The sequence below is a fragment of the Thamnophis sirtalis genome, unplaced genomic scaffold, assembly GCF_051295495.1.
Source record: "Thamnophis sirtalis isolate CommonGarterSnake01/CBP01778 unplaced genomic scaffold, rThaSir2_p1.2 scaffold_3, whole genome shotgun sequence".
Taxonomy (NCBI): domain Eukaryota; kingdom Metazoa; phylum Chordata; class Lepidosauria; order Squamata; family Natricidae; genus Thamnophis; species Thamnophis sirtalis.
Window position 1 is genome coordinate 107315037 of NW_028261383.1, and position 21388 is coordinate 107336424.

General features: G+C 32.3%; 1 protein-coding gene across 1 annotated transcript in view; it reads right to left on the bottom strand.

Moving 5' to 3' along the window:
• Positions 1-21388, bottom strand: part of TENM2 (teneurin transmembrane protein 2) — a 928661-nt gene that overhangs the window by 510422 nt on the left and 396851 nt on the right. Inside the window, exon 4 of the mRNA XM_087709674.1 lies at positions 5405-5488. Within this exon, the coding sequence (XP_087565800.1) occupies positions 5405-5488 (84 nt within the window). The remainder of the gene's footprint in view (positions 1-5404; positions 5489-21388) is intronic.

Below are 21388 nucleotides of genomic sequence, written 5' to 3' on the forward strand. Positions count from 1 at the left end.
TACAATTGTTTCTAACTTTTCAAATATAAAACCTGTAGGAAATCAATAATGAAAACCTACAGGAAAGGCATCAAATTTATTTATTTATTCACTGGGACAACTTCAATGAAATCCCACTGGGGTTAATAACATATGACTTATTTAAACATTATTTTCTATGAAGATAAGGAATATTTGATGTGTGACAGAATTATCAGGAACAGATGAACATTACTGATAATAATAATACAACATGCTCAACTCGTGGCCAAACAAGAGGCTAAGATTCTTGAATGAATGAATGAATGAAAGGAAATAAATCTGATGACAAAATATTTGTATCTATTAATAATATAAGATGAAACAAAATCAAAGACAAATTATTTAAATTAATTAATAGTGTCGCATTGTGGATCAGAAACATTTTAGCATTTCTTTTTACTTAGCAATAAACAAGGTCCCAACTAACTGCTGAATCAGTGGGTCGAATGACACAAAGAGTTAATAAAATTTTATAGAACTTATCCATTTATTTATTCGGTTTATATAGCTTACAGTTTATATTGCCATGTAACTTTGGGTGAATAAAAACCTTTCTGCCAATTTGGTACTGATATTTCTCCTTATGCTAGACATCAAAAGAAAGATGAGCTTCTTAAGTTCTCAGTGCAAGAAGCAATAGACAAAAATAAGTTATAATTCTGGAACAAGAAATATTAAGGCAGAGGGAAGTCCCAGTATTTTTGTTTTGTTCTCTTATTAAATCTGTTTTTGATACATTTTCACATCTAGGAAAAACTCTTAGTATTCAACATATATACATCTTTCCAGTAGAGCACTAATAGATTAATGTAGAGAGTAGCTTGCTTAAGGCCACAAAGTGAGGTTATTGCTGAAAAGAATTTGAACAATGGGTTTTTGTTCCATCTACTAGTGCTACTAGGTCCGACAACATATTACTCCAATTAATTTAAAACTCTCTTCAATTAGTATTAACTTTTTAATTAGGTTTAAGAGTGTCCTGCTATAACATTTTAACCACTATCACACTGTCTTAAGAAATTCAGATGTTGTTAAAAACCAATTAAAGATCTATTCTTAAAGAATTCAATGCTATTGATATTGCTACTGATATTTCAAAAGGGAAAATAAAAGTCATTAGTGCAATAAACAATCCAAAAGTTTTATTTTCTATTACCAAGGCTTTAGAACAAATAAAATAATCCAGCCAACTCTTCACTACAGTTAATAGGTAAGTTTTATATCGTTAAAAACAAGTAAAAGCTGGGGAAAAAATCAATATGTATACTACATATAACTTAGCGTTATATATATATATATATATATATATATATATATATATATATATATATATATATATATATATATATATATATATATATAATGCATGCATGCATGTATACATATATACATATATACATATATACATACATACATACATACATACATACATACATACATACATACATACAACAGAACTAATTAATTTTAGATACCAAACATCTAAAATTGAACCAAATATATTCTGGTAAAATATTATTTTCCATGAACTGATTTAAAAGATGACTAAATTAAATGCAAAGCCAAGAAGAGAAAAGTGTCCATTGTCCTTATTCTAATGATGACATCACCAGACAGACAATGTGATAACATGATTCAATTGCCAAATAGATTAAAATTTTACGGGGATCATTTCAGTAAGAACACTGTAAAAAAGCTCCCTTATATCTCTCATTGCTGTGAATAAATTCTAAATAAAGGATATAAAGGTAAATAAAGATGATGTTGAAATAATACTCCTTAAGATGAATATACCTTAAGGGAATAGCAACATGTAAAACCAAAAAACATCAGTAGCAAGGACTATTGAGTCCCACTTATCTATTCACCCCAGATTCAGCATTTTTTCCCCAGATAAACGAAAATGAAGATCTCCCATTCTCCTTGGCATATTAACAATGAAATAAAAATGGCAATTTTAGTTGGATCTTGATTTTCAGGGACGTCCAAGGGATGAGGGCAGATGTTGACTTAGGTAATAGTTATGATTATGTGAAACCATTCTTCTTTTTACAATTCATTGCATACAGAAGTAGATATAAAGGAGGAGCACAGATCACATCATTATAGACCCTGTCTTGACTCACACACAAAAATCTTCCTTCTGAGTTTCTTCCAATTATCAGGGCCAATAACAAACAAAAAGAAACAAATAAAGTTGCAACAATAACACTGCTACTCAGAGGCTGGAAGGTTTGTGTATTGAAAACGAAACACTCTTGTTTTTCTCACTGGTTATCCTGGCTTGGCACTCCAAGGTCTTGCTGCTTGTTTATAGAGAGTGATAAGAAGAAAAGCATGCAGATGTTTCTTTGAAGTATATCTTTAATCAGAGAAAAGTGAAAATAAAAAGTTATTGTGAATCTATGCTTAATCTTATTAACCTTCCAAGCTAGAGCAGCAGTGTTTGTTACCTGGAGATAATGGCACAATCTCAACAGCAGAAATAAACTTTAAGTCTGCAAAAGATATTCTCAGAAATACAGAAATTATCAAATACATATGAGAGGATAGAGAAGAAGCTGGAAGACTTAGAGCATCTAACAGCAAAATATGATGAAGAAGTTTAGGAGGTTTATCAAGTGGAAAAAGTGGTGGTTAAAACCCTAAAAATTGAAGAATATATGAAGAATGAATATAAAAAAATTAAATTTGCTGATATTTATAGTGATTGGCTTGTCTCTGAAAATAGAAAGAGTGGAATATTGAAAGAGGAACTAAATGGAGGGGAAATCTATCCCAGATGGCAAGATACAGAAGAAGAAAAAATAAAAGAATTTATGGATTTAAAGAGAGAAATTTTATTAGCAATATCATTGATAATACTACTGACAATCAAAGATAAACTGATTAAGGAAACAGAAGAAGGGCATCAGAGATTTTATAAGCAAGGAGTTGCTAACAGGAGTCCATACAAAGTTGATTAAGGAGATGATTAGAGAACTGACACTATAAATGGTAGAAGATATGAGATTGTTTTGCTACTGGAAAGATACAGATTGATAGATAGAAGAGAACAATTTAAAAACTAGTTAAACTTAGTGAAATTTAGTGACAATAGTTAAATAAATAATTGATAATGTTACTAATGTACACAATGTGTAGTAAAGTAATAATTGGATTTGAATATTGAATGGTACCCATGAAAGGAAGATTAGAAATCCTTTTGGATTATATATAAAGGTTAATAAAAAAGAATTAAGTTAGATACAGTTAAAGTCTTGATTATTAGGGGGGAAATGTTATGATACAGGATATAGTTAAATAAAGGAGAAATAAGGATAACATATTTTTGTGTGTGTGTGTGTGTGTGTGTGTGTGTACAACATAAGGAAACGGTATGTAAATTTTAAACAGTGATTTGGAAAGGAGGATTAGAAAATTTTGTTATTAAATATTATGGATGTTTAGCTAGAATAGGACATAAGGATTCAGTCTTAATGGAGGATTTTAGAAATAGTAAATGAAATGCCAGTATGTGGTTATGTATTAAATCTTGGTATATTTTATGTTGAAGGACGTTTAAACAATTATAGTCAAATGAAATTGGGAGGTATGATGATGGTAATATGTATAAATATCTGAGTTAAAATACTTGAGTTAATATGAATTATGTTTGTTGACTGTGGAAGAGAAGCACAAAAGTCTTTTTGTAACCAACTGATACACTTTCTGTTGTGTTTGTTTTGAAAATTAGAAATAAAAAAATATTTAAAAAACAAAAACAAACTATAGTTCTCATGAAGGAAGGAATATACATGTCCCAGGATAATGTTAACCCAATCTGGGTCGGTCACTGGGACTAGAAGTTTTGTCTTCCAAGCTTTTGGACTCGTGCTGGAGCTCATTTTCATAGAACTTCTCTCTAGCCCTTCTCTATAGTTCTTCTGCTATTTATAGCAGAAAAAGTCAGTTTCTGCTTTCTCTGAAAAACAGTGCTGGAAAATTTGAAGGATTTGTAGGTAACTGTGCACTCACTTCCCATCCATCTACAGAATCATCAAGTGCATCAAACGGCTTCTATGAACAGAGGAAATCCTTTCATGCTTGAAAAATACAATTAAGACCAAAGCCTGTAGCCACAATATAACAAAAGTTGTTGTTGTGTGTGCTTGTGTTTAACAGTGTCATGATTTTTTGAAGAATGCTTCAGCGATTATGGGGCTATGTCCTCAGACAGATTACAAAAACAACCACCATCTGTCTACTGGCAGCCCAAAATGTATAATTTGGTCATAATTCTTTCACTGAATTACTAGTACTGGAAAGCTGATATAATTGCCAATTCCTACATCTGCATCATCTTATGAATAGCATTACGAACAATATTCAGCTCTTTCATTACTGCACTGAATTTATATCTGAAGAAATAGTGCCCATCAGTCATTAAGGCAGAATATGCTTAGGGTTTATCTTTGTATTTATTTACACAAGTTTTAGCTGTGGAAAATAATCTAAAATATGAAATAAAATCCTTATAAGAATGTGGGTTTGCTTATATTTGTGTCTTCCGAAGAAAAGCAAATAGGTTTGCTTTTTTTTTTCCATAGCAAATCATCTATTAAGATTGGAATAATATGTGAATTAGACTGGTAATAGCTGTTGTTAAAATTCTTTGTAACAAGAACAAAAGGATGAACCAGAATCCCAGGTAAGTAATAAAATAGATCAAAGCAAACACTGTGTCTCAAAATGGAAACAATAATTTAAAAAAGAAATTATTCCTGGTATTTATGGAGTGAATGTTGTAAAAAGTATAAGCCCAAAGCTACATAGGTTTATATTGTCACTTATTAAATGCAGTAACATATCTACTGTTCTCATAATATTGCACTCACAATACAATAATAGCCTATAATAAATAGGCGAAGTAAGCAATTTGACTGGTGAAATTATTGCACTTCCATCTAAACCTACATGGATCTGAGTTTATAAAACCTACTCAAATCATATGGAAAGATAATGCTATATTGGAAGAAGTCATAAGATTATTCAGTGTTGATGTTGAAATTCATGAAGTTATATTTTGTCTCCCAATGCTCAAAGAGAAGACAACATTATTAATGAATCAAAACTAATCATATCCCATACTTTCATTTGAAATTGTGGAAAACATCTGTAAGTTTCAAGTAATATTTCCTGAAACATTTTAATATTACACCTTTCCACTGAATTTCCCAAACCAATGTTTTTAATAGCAAACATTGACTAAAACAAGAAATATATGCATAAACATGTACAAACACATAAGTTCATGTAGTCTAATCACAACTGGAATAGCACAACTAGCAAAACTGAATTGACTTATAGAAAATGCAGGGTGAAATAAGATAAAAAATCTTACGTATTAGAGAATTCTTTGTTTCAGCCAGCTGCTGCCAGCCAGTCTGTCTGTCTTTCAATGTCTCAGAAAGTTGAGTATGAAAATCTAAATGAAATAAAATAAACACAATTTAGCACACTCTTTATTAGACTTCACTGTTAATAAGATATTTTAGTATACCCAGCAGTATTTCTCTAAAGTCGCCCCACTAGCCAAACATTCAATGTGATTATAATTAAGTTATGACCCAAACTTCACTGGCAGAATTACCAAAACGTGCCACTTCTTCCCGATACAAAGTCATTATCAGTAAATATAGGGGATGCGTGAATACAGATTTCCATTGCCCATGTATTCAACCCAATCCTAATTTAAACCAAATTTATCTAACATATTATCTTCTATTGTAGCTTTAGCTAATCTGCTGAATATAAACTGACCTTCAAAACAATTTATCTAAAATATGAAAATAAATCCAACATGATATTTCTCCCCCCCCCAATAGAATGTAATCAAATAGCATAGGTTCCTTATAGCATAGAAACAATTTTGAGGAGAAAATATGAGGGAGGGAATTCTTCTTTTAAGATTGTTTTCACCTTCATTGAAAATAGATACATTCTAAAACAACAACAAAAATTATCATCATTTAGATAGACATTAAGTTCTTCTATGCACTGCACAAGATTTTAAAAACAAGTTCTTGCTGATTAATAACACTTTAATGGATATTTTTGGGCGAGAAAAAATGAGAATGGTACATTCAGAATTGTTACAACTGTTAATAAAATTAACAGCTTGAATGGAAAAGATAAGCTAATTAATAGCTAGGCCAATCCTTTCTTTCAGGTAAAAATTTCTTTTAAATAATATTACTGTCAAAATATGCATCTGTAATAAATGCTATTACACATTAACAAGCTTACAATGAAGAATGGATTCTTAAAAAAAAGTTAAACAATTGAAGCTATAACAGCATGCAAAAATAAATATTGATTTATATGAAATATTAATGGTTTTTCTTGAAATCATATTTGAGGGAGATTTGTTGTAGAGATGGGCTGCAATCTTTCAAGCCCCTTTGGGTTCTTGCCTTCAATGGAATACTTGTTGAAGTTTGGAATGAAGGGACATAGCATTTTCTATGTAAGCAACTGTACACACATTAATATTCCCAGCCAACATGAAGCTAAATTTACAAAAGGATTCCTTACACTTTTACTAAGAAACATATTAAACAGCCAAATAGATTTTATACCACTTGTCTTCAACTATTTGCTATGCTTTCAGGTACAATGTACTTCCATCATATACTACTTTTATTTCATTCAGCAATCAAGCCTCAATTTCATATTTCATAAAACATTTGAGTTTATTCATTTTGTCACACACTTTCACTAAATCAACAAATAAACTTTCTTTCCCATTTTTGACATTTTGGCAGGTAAAAAATTAGCCTGTGCATCTAATCTGCACATAAAATAGATTAACTGCACTCTCCAAATTCCTCTCATTGTCATAATTCATCTCTCTATGAAAATTCTGCCAAACTCATTTTCAGAAACTTTTACAAAACTAATCTCCATATAGGGGTATGATTTATTTATTTTTGCATTCACTTTTTCTACTTTTTTTCTTTTTACAGGAAAACAATAATTCATTCATCCAAATGTTAAGCACAGATCCATTGTTCATAGACACTAGAGATGGTATTCAACAGGTTCTGACCAGTTCTGGAGAACCAGAAGCGGAAATTTTGAGTAGTTCAGAGAACTGGTAAATACCACCCCTGCCATGCCCACCAAGCCACGCCTACCAAGCCACACCACGCTTACCAAGCCACACCCACAGAACCAGTAGTAAAAAATATTGAATCCCAACACTGATACACACCTTAAATAAATCATGCCATCGTGAAAACTAAACAGGTTTTTTTGTATTTTATTTTATTTTTATGATTTTTTTTTGTTACTTGCTAGTACTTATATAATTTACTTTTTAAATTTTTTCTTGTTATATATATATATATATATATATATATATATATATATATATATATATATATATATATATATATATATATATATATATATATATATATATATATATATTGTTTATTTTATAATAGCTCTATTTTCACTATAAAGAGGATATAAAAAAATTAGGCCTCATGGACCAGTCACAATATGTTTTAATTTTTTTTCAGAGAAAATGTCACTGTGTTTAGGAATGTTCAAAGGTTATGTATCAAGAAAATTCCAAGAATATTTAACTATGTCCTTAAAAAAAGATAAATGTAATATTTTTAAATTTTGATCATCACCAGATAGGCCGATAGAGGTTGCTTTCAATTGTACATCATGGCAGTGGTCAATCAAGGCTTTCACATAACTTTTTAAAGGAAGATAGAAAAATGTATACTGGATTATCCCAAAGGTGTTTTTTCAAAAGGCAACTGGAGTTTGTTTTTCCTTGAAGACCTTTGGGACAACCAAGATCAGGCTGACTGAGAATCTGGATAGACATGTATTCTAGGTTACCCCCCCAGCATTAGTCATGTCTATAGCAATCAAGGAATTACCATTTCAGACAAACTAACATAAACAACAGCCTGATTAAGGAATCATCACAACCATCTAGTTTCTTGATGGCAGAACCGTATCTGAGGGCACACGAGGTGTTGCCCTATGTCAGCTCCAGCACACATATGCATGCTACTGATTTTCGGCCTTCTGGAAGTTGTGAGGAGGCCATTTTTGCTCTTCCCAGGCTTCAGGAAAGCCTCCTAAAGCCTGTGGATGGCAAAAAACAGGGCCACCAGAAGTTTGAAAATGAACTTCAGGTTGGCCCGTTGGGCCTTTCTTTGTCAGGATGCTGAAGCCTGGGGAGGGCGAACAATGGACCTACTGGGCCCACCAGAAATCGGAAAATGTGCTGTTTCCTGCCTCCGAAGAGCCTGGGGGATAGGGAAAGCCATTTGTACCCTCCCCAGGCTCCAAGAAAGCCATGCACACATTCGCAGGAGGCAGTTGGGGGGGCATGCACATGTGTAAGTGGGCACAATGCAAGGGGGCATTTAACTATGGGTGTGGGCATGCATGCGTGCGATATATTGCATGCTTTTGACACCCAAGGGAAAAAAAGGTTCACCATCACTGATCTAGATAATTCTCCCATTGTAAACCGAACCCAGGATTGAGCTGGGTTTCTCCATCCCTCCCTCCCTCCCTCCTTCTCTCTCTCTCTCTCTCTCTCTCTCTCTCTCTTAGAAAAGCTTGCTAAATGGATTATGACTAAATGATTGTAAATGGAGACCAAGGAAGCATTTTAGGATATCACCTTTCATTTAAAATTCATTAAAACCTTATGAGGTAGGTTGGACTGATAGATAGTGGTTGTTTGAGTCATTCATTGGAGTTCATATGCAGATTAAGTCTTGAATCCAGGAACCCAGTTTGTTCAATGCTCTAACCACTATTGTATATAGCTTAGCTGATTTATCCTCTTTAACAAAGGATTCTGATGGCTGAGTTCTTATCAGTGGAACTGAAAATGACTCACCTAAAAAAAATGATAGCAACTTATTTTTGTACATGAAGAATATACTTATAAACTTTCATAAAAGGACTACAAAAATCATACAAAAAGTTCCCAAAATGTTACAATCATGGCCTCTCAGTGTCTAGAACTTACTCAAAGTTGAAATGACTAAGGCAAGGAAGAGATAGTAGATTTGGGAAAGAAAAGCATAAAAAGGAAGATGAAGAAGAGGAAAAGTAGGTGGGAACAAAACAAAAAAAAAGACCAAAAGGAAAAGAGGTAATCCTCAAGTTACGATCACAATTGAACCAAAAGTTATGTTGCTAAATGAGACTTTTGTTAAGTGAATTTTAAGTGAATCACTGCAATTGTTACATCATCAACACAGTGATTAAGTGAATCTGACTTCCCCAGGACCTTTGCTGATCAGAAGGTCACCAAAATAGTCACATGACCATGGGACATTGCAACAGTCATAAATATGAACTTGTTGCCAGGCGTCTAAATTTTGAACATGTGACCTTGGGGACGCCACAATGGTCATCAGTGTGAAAAACGGTCCTAAGTCACTTTTTTCCAGTGCTGTTGTAACTTTGAATAGTTACTAAACGAACTGTTGTAGGTCAAGGACTACCTGTAGTTATTCTTCCCTTTCCTCCTTCTGGACAAACCCTGTCTCTTAAATGCTTGAACAAAAGTATAGTTCAACTCAGGAGATAATTATTAATCTCAGAAGATTCAATTGTTGAATTAATTGAAATAAAACAACATACCTTTTTATATTGATTCACAGGTAACATTTTCTTTTTTGTTATGCCTAATGGTAGCATCTGTGAGTGATGCCACTAAGGGCCCTTATATAGCTCTGCATTTGCTGATATCAAACCAAGAGTGATTTATACTATGTCTTTTTTCGAGTGCTCAGGTCCAGGAATAATCAGTTGAGAGGTTTGTTTGTTTGTTTTCTTTGTCCGATGAAGTTTATTCTTGCTTTTAAAGGCTCAGAGAAAATACAGCAGATTTTCAAGAATACTTCAAAAAAATCATGAATAATACTTAGGAATACTTAGCCAAGAACTGTTAAGAACTATTGAGAAATAGTTTGCATTTATGTTGAAAATCCAACCTTAAAAACAGTTGATTTTATCGTAAGTAAAAGCCAGGAAATCATAAATTTTTTACTCATTAACAACTATTAAGCAACTTATTTTTAAAGGTTAATAAATTAAGTTAAATTTTATTTTAAATCAAGTGAATGAGGTGCCACCCAGCATTATGATAGCAGATTCTGACTAGATAGTCTTTGTCCGCAAAACCTTCCAATCTGGTCTGGAAGAGTTATTACCACAATGAAGTAGAATTAGGAAGCATAGGTTTCAACTGATGAATGCAGTTAGAATTTTCTGCTTGATGTGTTCCATAAAAGCTAAGCACTAAATACAGTGTGTATTTAATATTAATCAATGATGTAAATTAATATTAACCTAGTTCATCAATTACCATTTATTTCAACATATTTTCTTTCTTTAAATAGTATTATTTATTCTGGTATTTATTTAAAGCTTAAACTCATTGTTGAATCACTACTAGACAGAATAATTTATAACAATTTTCTTTTAAAAAAACATGCTTTTTAAAAATGTAAAAGAGTTTCAACCAAATATTTCTGTGGCACTAAATATGCATTTGGTTGAAATACTAAGGCCAAATGAAATTATTGGTAAAAATCAGCTTTGCATAAATTATTTGTGCCAAAAATTAGCTTGCAGTTCTTCAAATTGATTCTATTCCTGTTCTGCTTTGTATTTTAATATCAATGTTTTTTGGGGGGGTTCCTTTCAAATTTCTCTTGGTGATAATTTGAAGTTTGTTTTTTAAGGGGCAGAAAGGGTTGTAGCTCTATTGTTTCTGGTGCACATCTCATTCTGAAGTCACTCTGGCTGCCCACATTTCACTATCCAAAAAAATTTCAGTGATGAAATTTGGAAGGTCACATGGAAATTCAAGGAGGCTGAACATTGAAAAGGGAGCTGAACAATGAAAATCAAGACATTCACAGATATTACAGAAGCATCCACAAGTCCTTTTTTGAGAGTGGAGGGAGTGACCAGGTAATCAAAGTTTCAGCTTTCTTCAGTATGTGTCATACATATAGCAATTAAATTGTCATATTATAACATGCATGTAAACAGAGATGAGGCTTCAGTTGTTCACTTGCATGCACTATCTTGAAGCTAATGATTGTCCCTGCAAAGGCATGTGAACCTTTGTAATTTAGTACTTTTTTAAAAAAAAATGCAAGACCACACCTTTCCCATGGGAATAATCACACTGAATTGGAATGTGTAGAAAAATAATCAGGCTATTTTTTTCTGTACAGCTTTTGTTTAAATAATCTGCATAGTGTAATGTTGTAAAACAAAAGTGGTAACTTTGGGATGATTAAAAAGAATCAGACTGATTGACACTAGTCAAAATATCTAAGCAGAATGCAAGTTGTATTTATTAAATTTATTCAAACAGAATAGAGTATATGTAGCTAAGGGTTGAATGGTGCAGTCCTTAGTGCTTTCTCAACTGGCTATTATTAGTATAGATTATTGAATTTATTTTCTTGCATTGAACTAAATAAAATGAATTATTCATCTATTAAAAGCTCATTCTAACACAAGCAGACTTTCTATTTTTAGTGTGCATTAGGCAAAAGTAGTTGTTTCACATTTGACATTAGTCCATCTCATTTGTCCTATCTTTCTTTTCTCCCTTCCTCCATTCATACAAACTAATAATCACAAAAAGCTCAAATATATCTTTCAATAATCAGTTCATACAATCTTCAGAAAAAGGGAATTTGAAAAACAAAACAAAAAAGTAAGATAATGTCCAAAGAGAGAGCAACCCAAATGGCTCATTTTCCACATTTGCCTTTCATTACTGTCAAAGGAAAAGTTGATTTTATCTATCTGGTGCTGCAGATGAATATATGTCTTACTGATGTGGTGGTGACAGCTGTTACCATATTATAGAACTTGTTCCCAAGGCTTTCACCTTGGCACAGAACTCTTATTCAATACAGATCTAAATCATGTACAATGTATGGACCCAATCTACATAAAGTTAAGCATTTTTTTCTGATAAGAATGTTAATTCATAAATGAATATAGTCACAAAATGTGAGAAGTACACAATTGTAACAATAAGACCAATCAAAAGTGTATTGAAAAAAATAAAATAAAACATTCCATGATTTAAAATACCATGGTTGTCCCTCTCTCCTCTCTTTATATATTTATATATTTCTTTTCTAGGCTTTGAAACATATATTGATTAAATTGCTGGATGACCACCTAGAGTTAATCACCTAGAGAAATTGCCAGTAGATTCAATATAGGAACAATAGTAGTCTATGATGGGGACACACACACACACACACACACACACACACACACACACACACACACACACACACATATTGTGTCACAACCCCTAGTATGCTCAAATATGGGAGGGAGCATAATGCTTCCCTTTTCCTGTCTTTTGGCTCACCCTAGGAGCCATCCAAGCAGAAAGCCATTTTTATGTTGTCTTTGTTACATTTGTGCAAATGCAACACACACACACACACACACACACACACACACACACACCATCATCTAGTATCATCTTTTCTGACAATTTTTATTAAAAGACATTTTTTAAAAATTGAAGATGATACCCTCCTTTTAATATGTGTCATCTCAAACCTGTTTTGGTTCCAGTTTAAGCCAGGAATCAGAATGAATTGATTTCAGTAATACTTTTTAAGAAAGGCTGCAGTTATATTTATCTCAATAACTTGCGAAATCTCAGTGGGAAACAATCCACAAAGTTTTTTTATCTGAAGATTGGTGAAACAATACATTTCAGTAGGCATCTACAGACGTTTCTCAATAATTCAGGTCTGAAGTGATTCTATTAAATAAAAAAGTCTCAGGGTATAGTTAGGAAGTTGCTAGTTGATGTAAACAACATATGGCCCACTTGCACACACACACACTCACACAAACACACAGATACAGTTGCTGGGGTGCACTAAGTTAGAAAGCTATATGAACTAAAAGTACAAATGGATTTGTATAAGCTATCTAGCTTTTTGTGAGCATTCTTTGAATACATTTTCAGGAAACAAGTAATGAACAGTATCAAAATGGAAATGCTGCTTATACGTAAAGAAAAGTAACACCGTCAAAATATTTTGAAACAGCAAGAATGTTTTTCCTAAGTTACTGGCTTTTCTATTCAATGGAGAATTTAAGTTTAACGTTTTACTCTTCCCACTTTGGTTCATAGTAAGCTAAATAATATTTTATCACCGATGCTGAGATATACACTTCTTGGGATTTATCAACAGTTGGGTTATAAAAATATCAAATTAAAAATCTTTAAATTTTAAGTTGTAAAGCTTATGATTGGGGAATATTAAATAAACATATCTTGATCCCATAATGTGAAGCAAATAATAAAAAAAAAAAACCTGCCCAATTTGCCTATTCAGATGTTTATCCTAAGGCAGGGCATCAATAGAATTCATGGCTAGTCTAGCCATCAGTATGGAATGTTAGTCTGTTTTAGAATCCTGGATTTTCTTCCCACAATAAAAAAATATTTCAGTCATTCTTTCCTCCCATTCTGTCATTGCTGCGTCAACTTAAATGATATAATTTCACATTCTCTCTCTCCCTTCATCCCTTTAAAAATCTTTAAAGCAATTACACTCAGGTTCTTCAATCCTCATGGAAACCATTGTTCCACCTAATCTACTTACTAAATTATTATTCACATTAGATACAAACTTTAAAAAATGACCTCAGTGGGAAAGTGATGCATTTTAAAATTATCAGGACAAATAAAGCATATCTATCATTTTTAACAATTTTAAAACAGTAAGCAAACTTTAAATATATCATCAATGTAGTCTTTGCATAGAATATATTTACTTATTCTGCAAATAAATCACACTTATCAATCAATGTGGTTACTTAATACTTGTGCATTATTGATTCACAAACCTCTATGCTTAGTATGTTTCACATGCTATTTTTGCAAACTTTTTTTCTTCTATTCTCTATATAAAGTAATTTCCCTTACAAATGTGCTGGATAATAAAATCAAACATCTTATATAATGTAATTACACTACTGTAAATATAAATCATTGAATTCTATGTTATATTTTCATTTATATGGAAGCCAAGAAAGTGAAACAGAAAATTTTAAGAATTTGCAGTCCCATTGGTTATTTTATATCCTATAGGTAAAGCTATTCTTCAAAAGTATGGCACTTACCCATGATTTAGCAGAATAAAAAAAAACCCAAAAAGATAAACATAATCAATTATAGGTTGGTTTTTTTTTTACAATTTTATGTACAGTATATACTAAAGAAATACATGATAGAGAATATAGTAACATTCAATGTAGAATATACAGGTGTAATGAAGACTTAATAAAACAGATTATTCAACTAAAATAGCAAAAGGTATAAATGTGTCATAATTATACCTCCAATTTTTCACCTTTACATCTAGTAGGATGAATATTAGCTTTGTGATCTATAATGTGTATTTCTTTTAGCCATTTTATGGTCAGAGACCAAAAGTAGTACAAATGCAATATAAACTAAGAATGGAATGGAAAAATGGAAGGGAAGGGAAGAACTTTGGAGGTCTTCTAGTCCAACCCCCTGCTCAGGCATAAAACTGTATAATAAATAAAGTATGGAACCAATACATAATAAGAAATGAAAATGTTTACAAACATTGAAAGTTAGGAATCTTCTAGGCATAACATAAATAAACAAACCATTTAAGCCTAAATATAATTCATATGGAGATTCTTCGGAATCTACTGGGGGAAGACCCAAGAAACCTATTGGCTCATTTCTTCAAATTGAATATGACCAAATTGTTCCTTCTGGTTGAGAAGGGATATCCCAACTTCCTTCACTTTGGAAGATGAAGAGGCAAGTTCCTGCAAACAATAGTTCTCTGTAACACACCCAGTTAGTTCCCAATATTGTTAGTTGATGTAATGGAATGTGCAGATAGTCTTGGAGAATGAGGGAAAGATGTTGGCTAGGTAATAATAACACAGGAGAAGCAGGAGTCTCCAATTATGGCCAGTAAGGACTGGACCTAATTGATCAAGCAGTTAAAATAGAACAGGGAAGTGTGTGCAAAATTATGTTAAGATAATCTCACCATAAATTAGAATTAGTTAATTGAATCTTGTTTCCTGTCTGGTTTATGCAGATTTTTTTTAAAAAACAGACTTTAAAAAGTGGTTAAAATATCATTTTCTTCACAGCTAGCTTGACATATATGTTTTACTTCCTATTTTGACTGCCATTGATGTTTTTCCATAGTTGTTTTGACACTTGTAATGTTAATGTTTTTTTTAAAATAATGTGTAATTCTGGGAATAAAGAATCTTGGAAGTAAATAAATGCATAAACATACCATCATTCAATGGCAATCTACTTTGTTTGAAGACTATTCAACTTATTGCAATCCTGTATGAGACTTACCACAATTATACAATTATGGTAGATTCAGGCATCTTGGATTAAAAATCAAATTTGGAAACTGGAGAAAGAGTTGTTTAACTAAGTTTTTTTGGGGGGGAAGGGGAGAATGTGTGCCTTTCGGGTGCCATATTTTAAGATGGTCAATTATATCAATAGTAAAGATCACAATCTGTTTTACCTTATGAAAACATAAATCAATTTTAAATATATAAGAAGAGAATAAAATGTGTAATAAAATGAGTTTGCCTAAATTATGGAATGTTTTGCAAAACTATGAAAGCTGGCTGCTGAATATAGTAAGAATAGTAATATGATGGAAATAAAGGATATGTGAAATTAAAAGACATGCTGAGCGAATAGTTTGAGACTGTGAAAGGAATAAGATGTGTACAGGGATGTGTAACAAACATTGATTATTTAATGACGGGATATATTTGATTTTTTGAAGTTACAATTATGTATATGATTTAATACAGAAGTTTGTGATATGGGGTTCATACTGATATCATGAACTAAAATAAATAAGGGAATATTTCTGATAACTTTCAAGATATATTGATCAGGAACATGAATATTCATATATTTTTGAATGTAGATGATGAATTATTTACAATGAATATTAAATAGACTGTATAATGCAAATAGTATGGATCTGAAAATTAATGTATCAAAGTCTAGAGTATTTGGATTTGACAGAAAAATGGAGTAAATGAATGCAACTTATATACAAATTGAAAAGAACCTAAAGGAAATGAATAATTATTTTTACCTTGATATGTTTATTTAATATGTAGAAGTGGAGATATTTTATGTCAAAGATACATTGCAAAAAGTCATTGAGTAGGATATGATCTGTTTAGAGGAATGAATATTTGTTGAAGAAAGTGCAAATGACTATACAAAACTCGTTGTTTCTGTCCAAATTTATATACAGACATAACAGATACATCAGCATAGGTGTAAATGTATAGTATGTTTTTTTTTCTTAATAGTGAGGCACTTAAGAAATGTACATATTAAAATATGAAACAAGAAAAGAAAGTATCAGCAAGTAATGAATTTGTAGTGTTTAAAAAACTTGTTTTGTCATATAAAGAAAGTAAATGAGGAATCACAAAACAAATATGCAGTATAAAGGAAGAGTGAATGGGTGAAGAGAAAGGTGAAGACCAAGAAAATCATGACAAGAAGGAATTGTTGATGTCATAACAAAGAGAGAGAATTAAGAAGTTTGAAGAACAAAAGCAGAATATTAGATGAGTGGATAGAGTATAGGATATAACAGCTTGGAAGAATAAAAGGAGGCACAGTAGTTAGAATGCAGTATTGCAGGCTAACTCTGCCAATTGACAGCAGTTTGATCCTGACCAGTTTACGTTTGACTTAGCCTCCCATCCTTCCAAGGTCAATAAAATGAGGATCCATATTGTTGGGGGCAATATGTCTGTAAACTGCTTAGAGAGTGCTGTAAAGTACTATGAAGCAGTATGTAAGTCAAAATGATATTGCTATAAGGAAAAGATGTTATGATGACATTGATTTTGATATAGACTAGAACTAGCTACATATCTTTTTAATGCCATATTTTTAGTTTCATTTGCTTACTATATGTTTCTATTTCCTATGTTCCATATAACGTGGAACAGTTTGATGTAAAACTGAATAGTTGACTTTATGCACAGAATCAAATGTATTATTTTGATATCTTCAAAGGAATAATGAGTTAAGAATGTTAATATTGAAGTCAAATGTATTGATTGCAGGCCTATATAAAATCATTGAGAAAATATATTTCCTTGCAGCTATAAAGCAGCCAGACATGTTTGAAGATGGGAGTGCTTCACACTCTCCTGAAGTCTACTGGTAGAGCCTTCAAGGATATACTGACACATGGAGACGACTTCAAGAGAACCTTGAGGCACTTTTGATAGAAGAGATTTTTAAGAAAACAATTTGCACATTCTTAAGTATTTAGAAATATTAGTTGTACTAAATGACATCTGCAAAAGTATTCAAATGTTTCATCCTCCAACACCATCTTTTCAAAGAATGCATTTTTCTGTGTCTTCTGGTTTTATCTATTCATGGACAAAAGACAAACATTATACCCTAAAATAAGTTGCAAGATATAAGTTATTTTCACACCTACCTACTTCAAAATTGTTGACAATAATTATAACATTCCAGTCTAACTGAAAATTGATCCTAATTGTAGTAGAGTGTTCTTTATAAATTTAAATACCAGTTATAACAATACTCAAAATATGTCAGTGTTTCAATAATACCCCAAACACATTGAGTCATGCAGAATCTAGATGCAAATTTCTTTCTTTTGTAACTCAAAGTTCTCATTTATGTACAGTTCTGTGCAAAAACATTTCTTTGTTTTATTCTGCTTTAATAATCTTTTTTTTTCCTTTTTTTTCTTTCTCCACCAAATACAGAAAGTAAAAATGATATGCATGCTAATTCCTTTGCAAATAAAATTGCATTCTTCACATGAAACTGGAGACTATGAGGATATGAAGAAATAAAAATAACCTTTGAAGGTAACAGGCAGAAACTTCTCCCAAGAACAGAATATGAGATGTTCTATTTACACCCCAAGTCACCTGCTGTTTCTTCATCTGAATATACAACTGAAAGAAAATAATCCATTTCCCACCTCCTCACCTGTTGTCCTTAAGGGAAACAATTCCATATTCTGATTTGTTTTACTATTATATCCTTTTTATATTTTATTTCTGATATGTTGTTTGATCTTTCTTTGTCCTTGAAGCCAAAGAAATAGTTATTGACTTTTCTCCTTCCTGAACCACATTCACCAAGCCAATTAAACTAAAAAGCTTAGCTCTTCATATTTACATGATACATTCTTTAAATTATTTCCCAATACAGTTGTTCTGAAGTAGAATCCAGAATTATCTGTTCCCTTACATACCATTCACAAAATCAAATTTATTTTAATTACACATTTTCATGTTTTAACAATCATTGCAAAATAGTCAATGTAATTATAATTTATAACACTGAAATGTGTTGCTGTAGCATTTATGTACACATTTGTTGCAATTCATTTAATATTTACTTGTGATTTTTTCCTTTTTCTAATGCAGAAAAGAAATAGAACTATAAAAGATAAGATGCTTTACATTTAATATTGATTAAACAACAACAATAATAAAACATAGATACTTTCAAATATTTCCCAAAATTGTTGGTGCTTCACTGCCCATAGGAATCAAGTGGACCATGGAACCAATCCAGAATGGTAGAATTTATAGTGTAGAGTACCTCTTTCATTTCCTCAGATAACTACTCAGTTTGCCCTGTTAAACTTCCAGATCTAAGTAAATCAATGTTACTTTGCATATAAGGAACATTCTCATTTAATGTATCTTTTCTTAAAATTATCTGTATCATCCTGAAACCAAAATTATTGGACATGAGAAGTATGAAGAAGATGATTCATGTTTACCATGTGTAGACCCAAACACTGGCACATATAGTATTTCCTCATTTAAATTTTGATCCCATGTCAACAAAATTCTCAGCTATCTTTTTTTATATATTTCTTCATCCCCTACATCACATCTGAGAACCAGCCGCAAGGCAAAGGGACACATAATCTCATATACTGTTTTGCTTTCTCTGAATTCCAGGGAGTCACCCAGTGCAAGACAGAGCTACCTGTCAATTCATTTGGGAAGTCCCCAAGTAGCCTCAGAAATCAGGCATTTAAGGAGGCCATGTCAATGTGTCCTATGATCGGGACACAGTAAAGGTCAGATGCCAGTATACTCCATATTCAGTTCGTGTTTCACTTCTCCAAAGGGAAAAAAAACCAGAGCTAGAGGGGTGTTCACCTACATAAGTCAAAACTGTGATTATCTTAGCAAAGTCTATGGTCTCCAAGAAAACATACACCAAGATGCAGATATTTATTTATTTACTTACTTACTTACTTAGTTACTTACTTACTTATTTATTATCAATAAGTACAAGGAAGCAGTTGTATCAGTATAGACATAGACATGGACACATGAAAAGTGGCACAAATAAATGAATATAAGTAAACAAAGCCATAAACACATAAAATGAGTATATATAAATGGGGACAGTAGGACAGGGACAGTAGGCATGCTAGTGTGTTTATGCACGCCTCCTTAGGGACTTCTTAAGAAACATAAGGTAAGGTCCATAGTAGACAGTTTAAGGTAAAAGTTATAGGGGTTAGAGGAACTAATAACAGGATCAGGTAGAGTGTTCCAGACATCTTGCTGATTTTGTATTTTCTGCTATCAAGATTAGAGTAGATTACATTTAGTTTGTATCTATTGATAGCCCTTGTGTTATTGCAGTTGAAGTTAAAGTAGTCACTAACAGGTAGGACATTATGTCAGATAATCTTGTGTACTAAGCTTAGGTCAAAATGTAGATGATGTAGTCCAGGCCTAAAATTTCAAGCTTGTGGTATAAGGAATATTTTAACAAGCAGAGGAGTTGAGTACTCTTCTTGTACAATACCTCTGGACCTTCTCTAATGTATTAATGTCTGAAATACAGTGTGGGTTCCAGGCAGGTGAGCAGTATTCAAGGTTAGGTCTGGCAAAGGTTTTGTATGCCCTAGTTATAGTATAGTGTTACCAAACAGAAAACTTCATAAAATAAGGTTGACAACTCTTAGACAACTCTTAGATTAGTATGTCCCAAGAGCAAAATCTCAGTCTCAAAACGACATCCACCTTCAGCCCACATATCTATATTATTCATAGCAATACTTGGCTATAAAACAAATCTGAAACGATCTCACATTAACAACGTATTACCCAGAACTAAAATTAGAAATTTGGATATTTAATTTCCCATGAGCAGGTGGTTCGCAAAACACAAGGCAAGAGATGTGGGTGGTGTTAGTGTATCTGGTATACAACAAGCCTTAAGCACTCTCCCCCAATTTAACTGGTTTTTCATTATCTACAGCAGAATAATGTTATGAGATGTTCTTAGAACTCTTATCAGTGTATTTCAGATTGTGGTGACAGCATGGAACAGTATCTGTATACATCTGTGGCTGTATATACTGTAGCATTCAAAAGGGGCACCTCAGAAAGCATGTTATTGCCAATAAAACAAACTCTTTTCTTCAAAGCAGCAAAGCAGCCTCATGCTTCACTATCAGACCCAATGGAAGTGACCCCTACGTATGCCCAAACACAAAGAACTGGGGACAGTCTTCAAAGCCATCATTACAATTATAAAAAGGATGTAGCTGCTTTAATTTTTCAAACATAAGTGTTCTGCTTGCTTGCTAACATGCTTTGCCTTTTTTTTCAATACTTGACAAAACCTCAGAACCAGATAGCTCTATAGAGAGACATTCATTTTAGATAAAGATGAGGATTTCTGCTAAGATTGCGTTAGAAGAAATGTTTACATATTATTGTATAAAGACATAGGAAGCAGGGGGAAAAAACCAATTTCCATTAAAATATCCCTGCATGGGCTCTAATCCATTCTATTTAATTTATAACTTGAACAAATAATTATGGTAAATAATAATTTCTTCAATAAAATTATCCATTAAATTTGTATCTTATCAAGTGGTGGTTGTTGCTTTACTTAATATTTGTTCCACACGGTTGCAGGATCCACTTGCTTAGTTCTTGCAGCAAAGCTAATAATGCAAAAAGGGAGAGGGATTCATTTGTAATTGGATATGACTGGCCCAAGGTCACCCATCTGATTCCGTTCCTAAAAGAAGACTGTGTCTCTCTGCTCTAGTCTACAACCTTAACTACAAGCTTAACTACAACATCATGTAGGCTTACCTCTGGCATGTTAAAATGGACAATAAAGTTCTATTTGCATTGTACTCTGCAATATTATGATTTCCTTTTC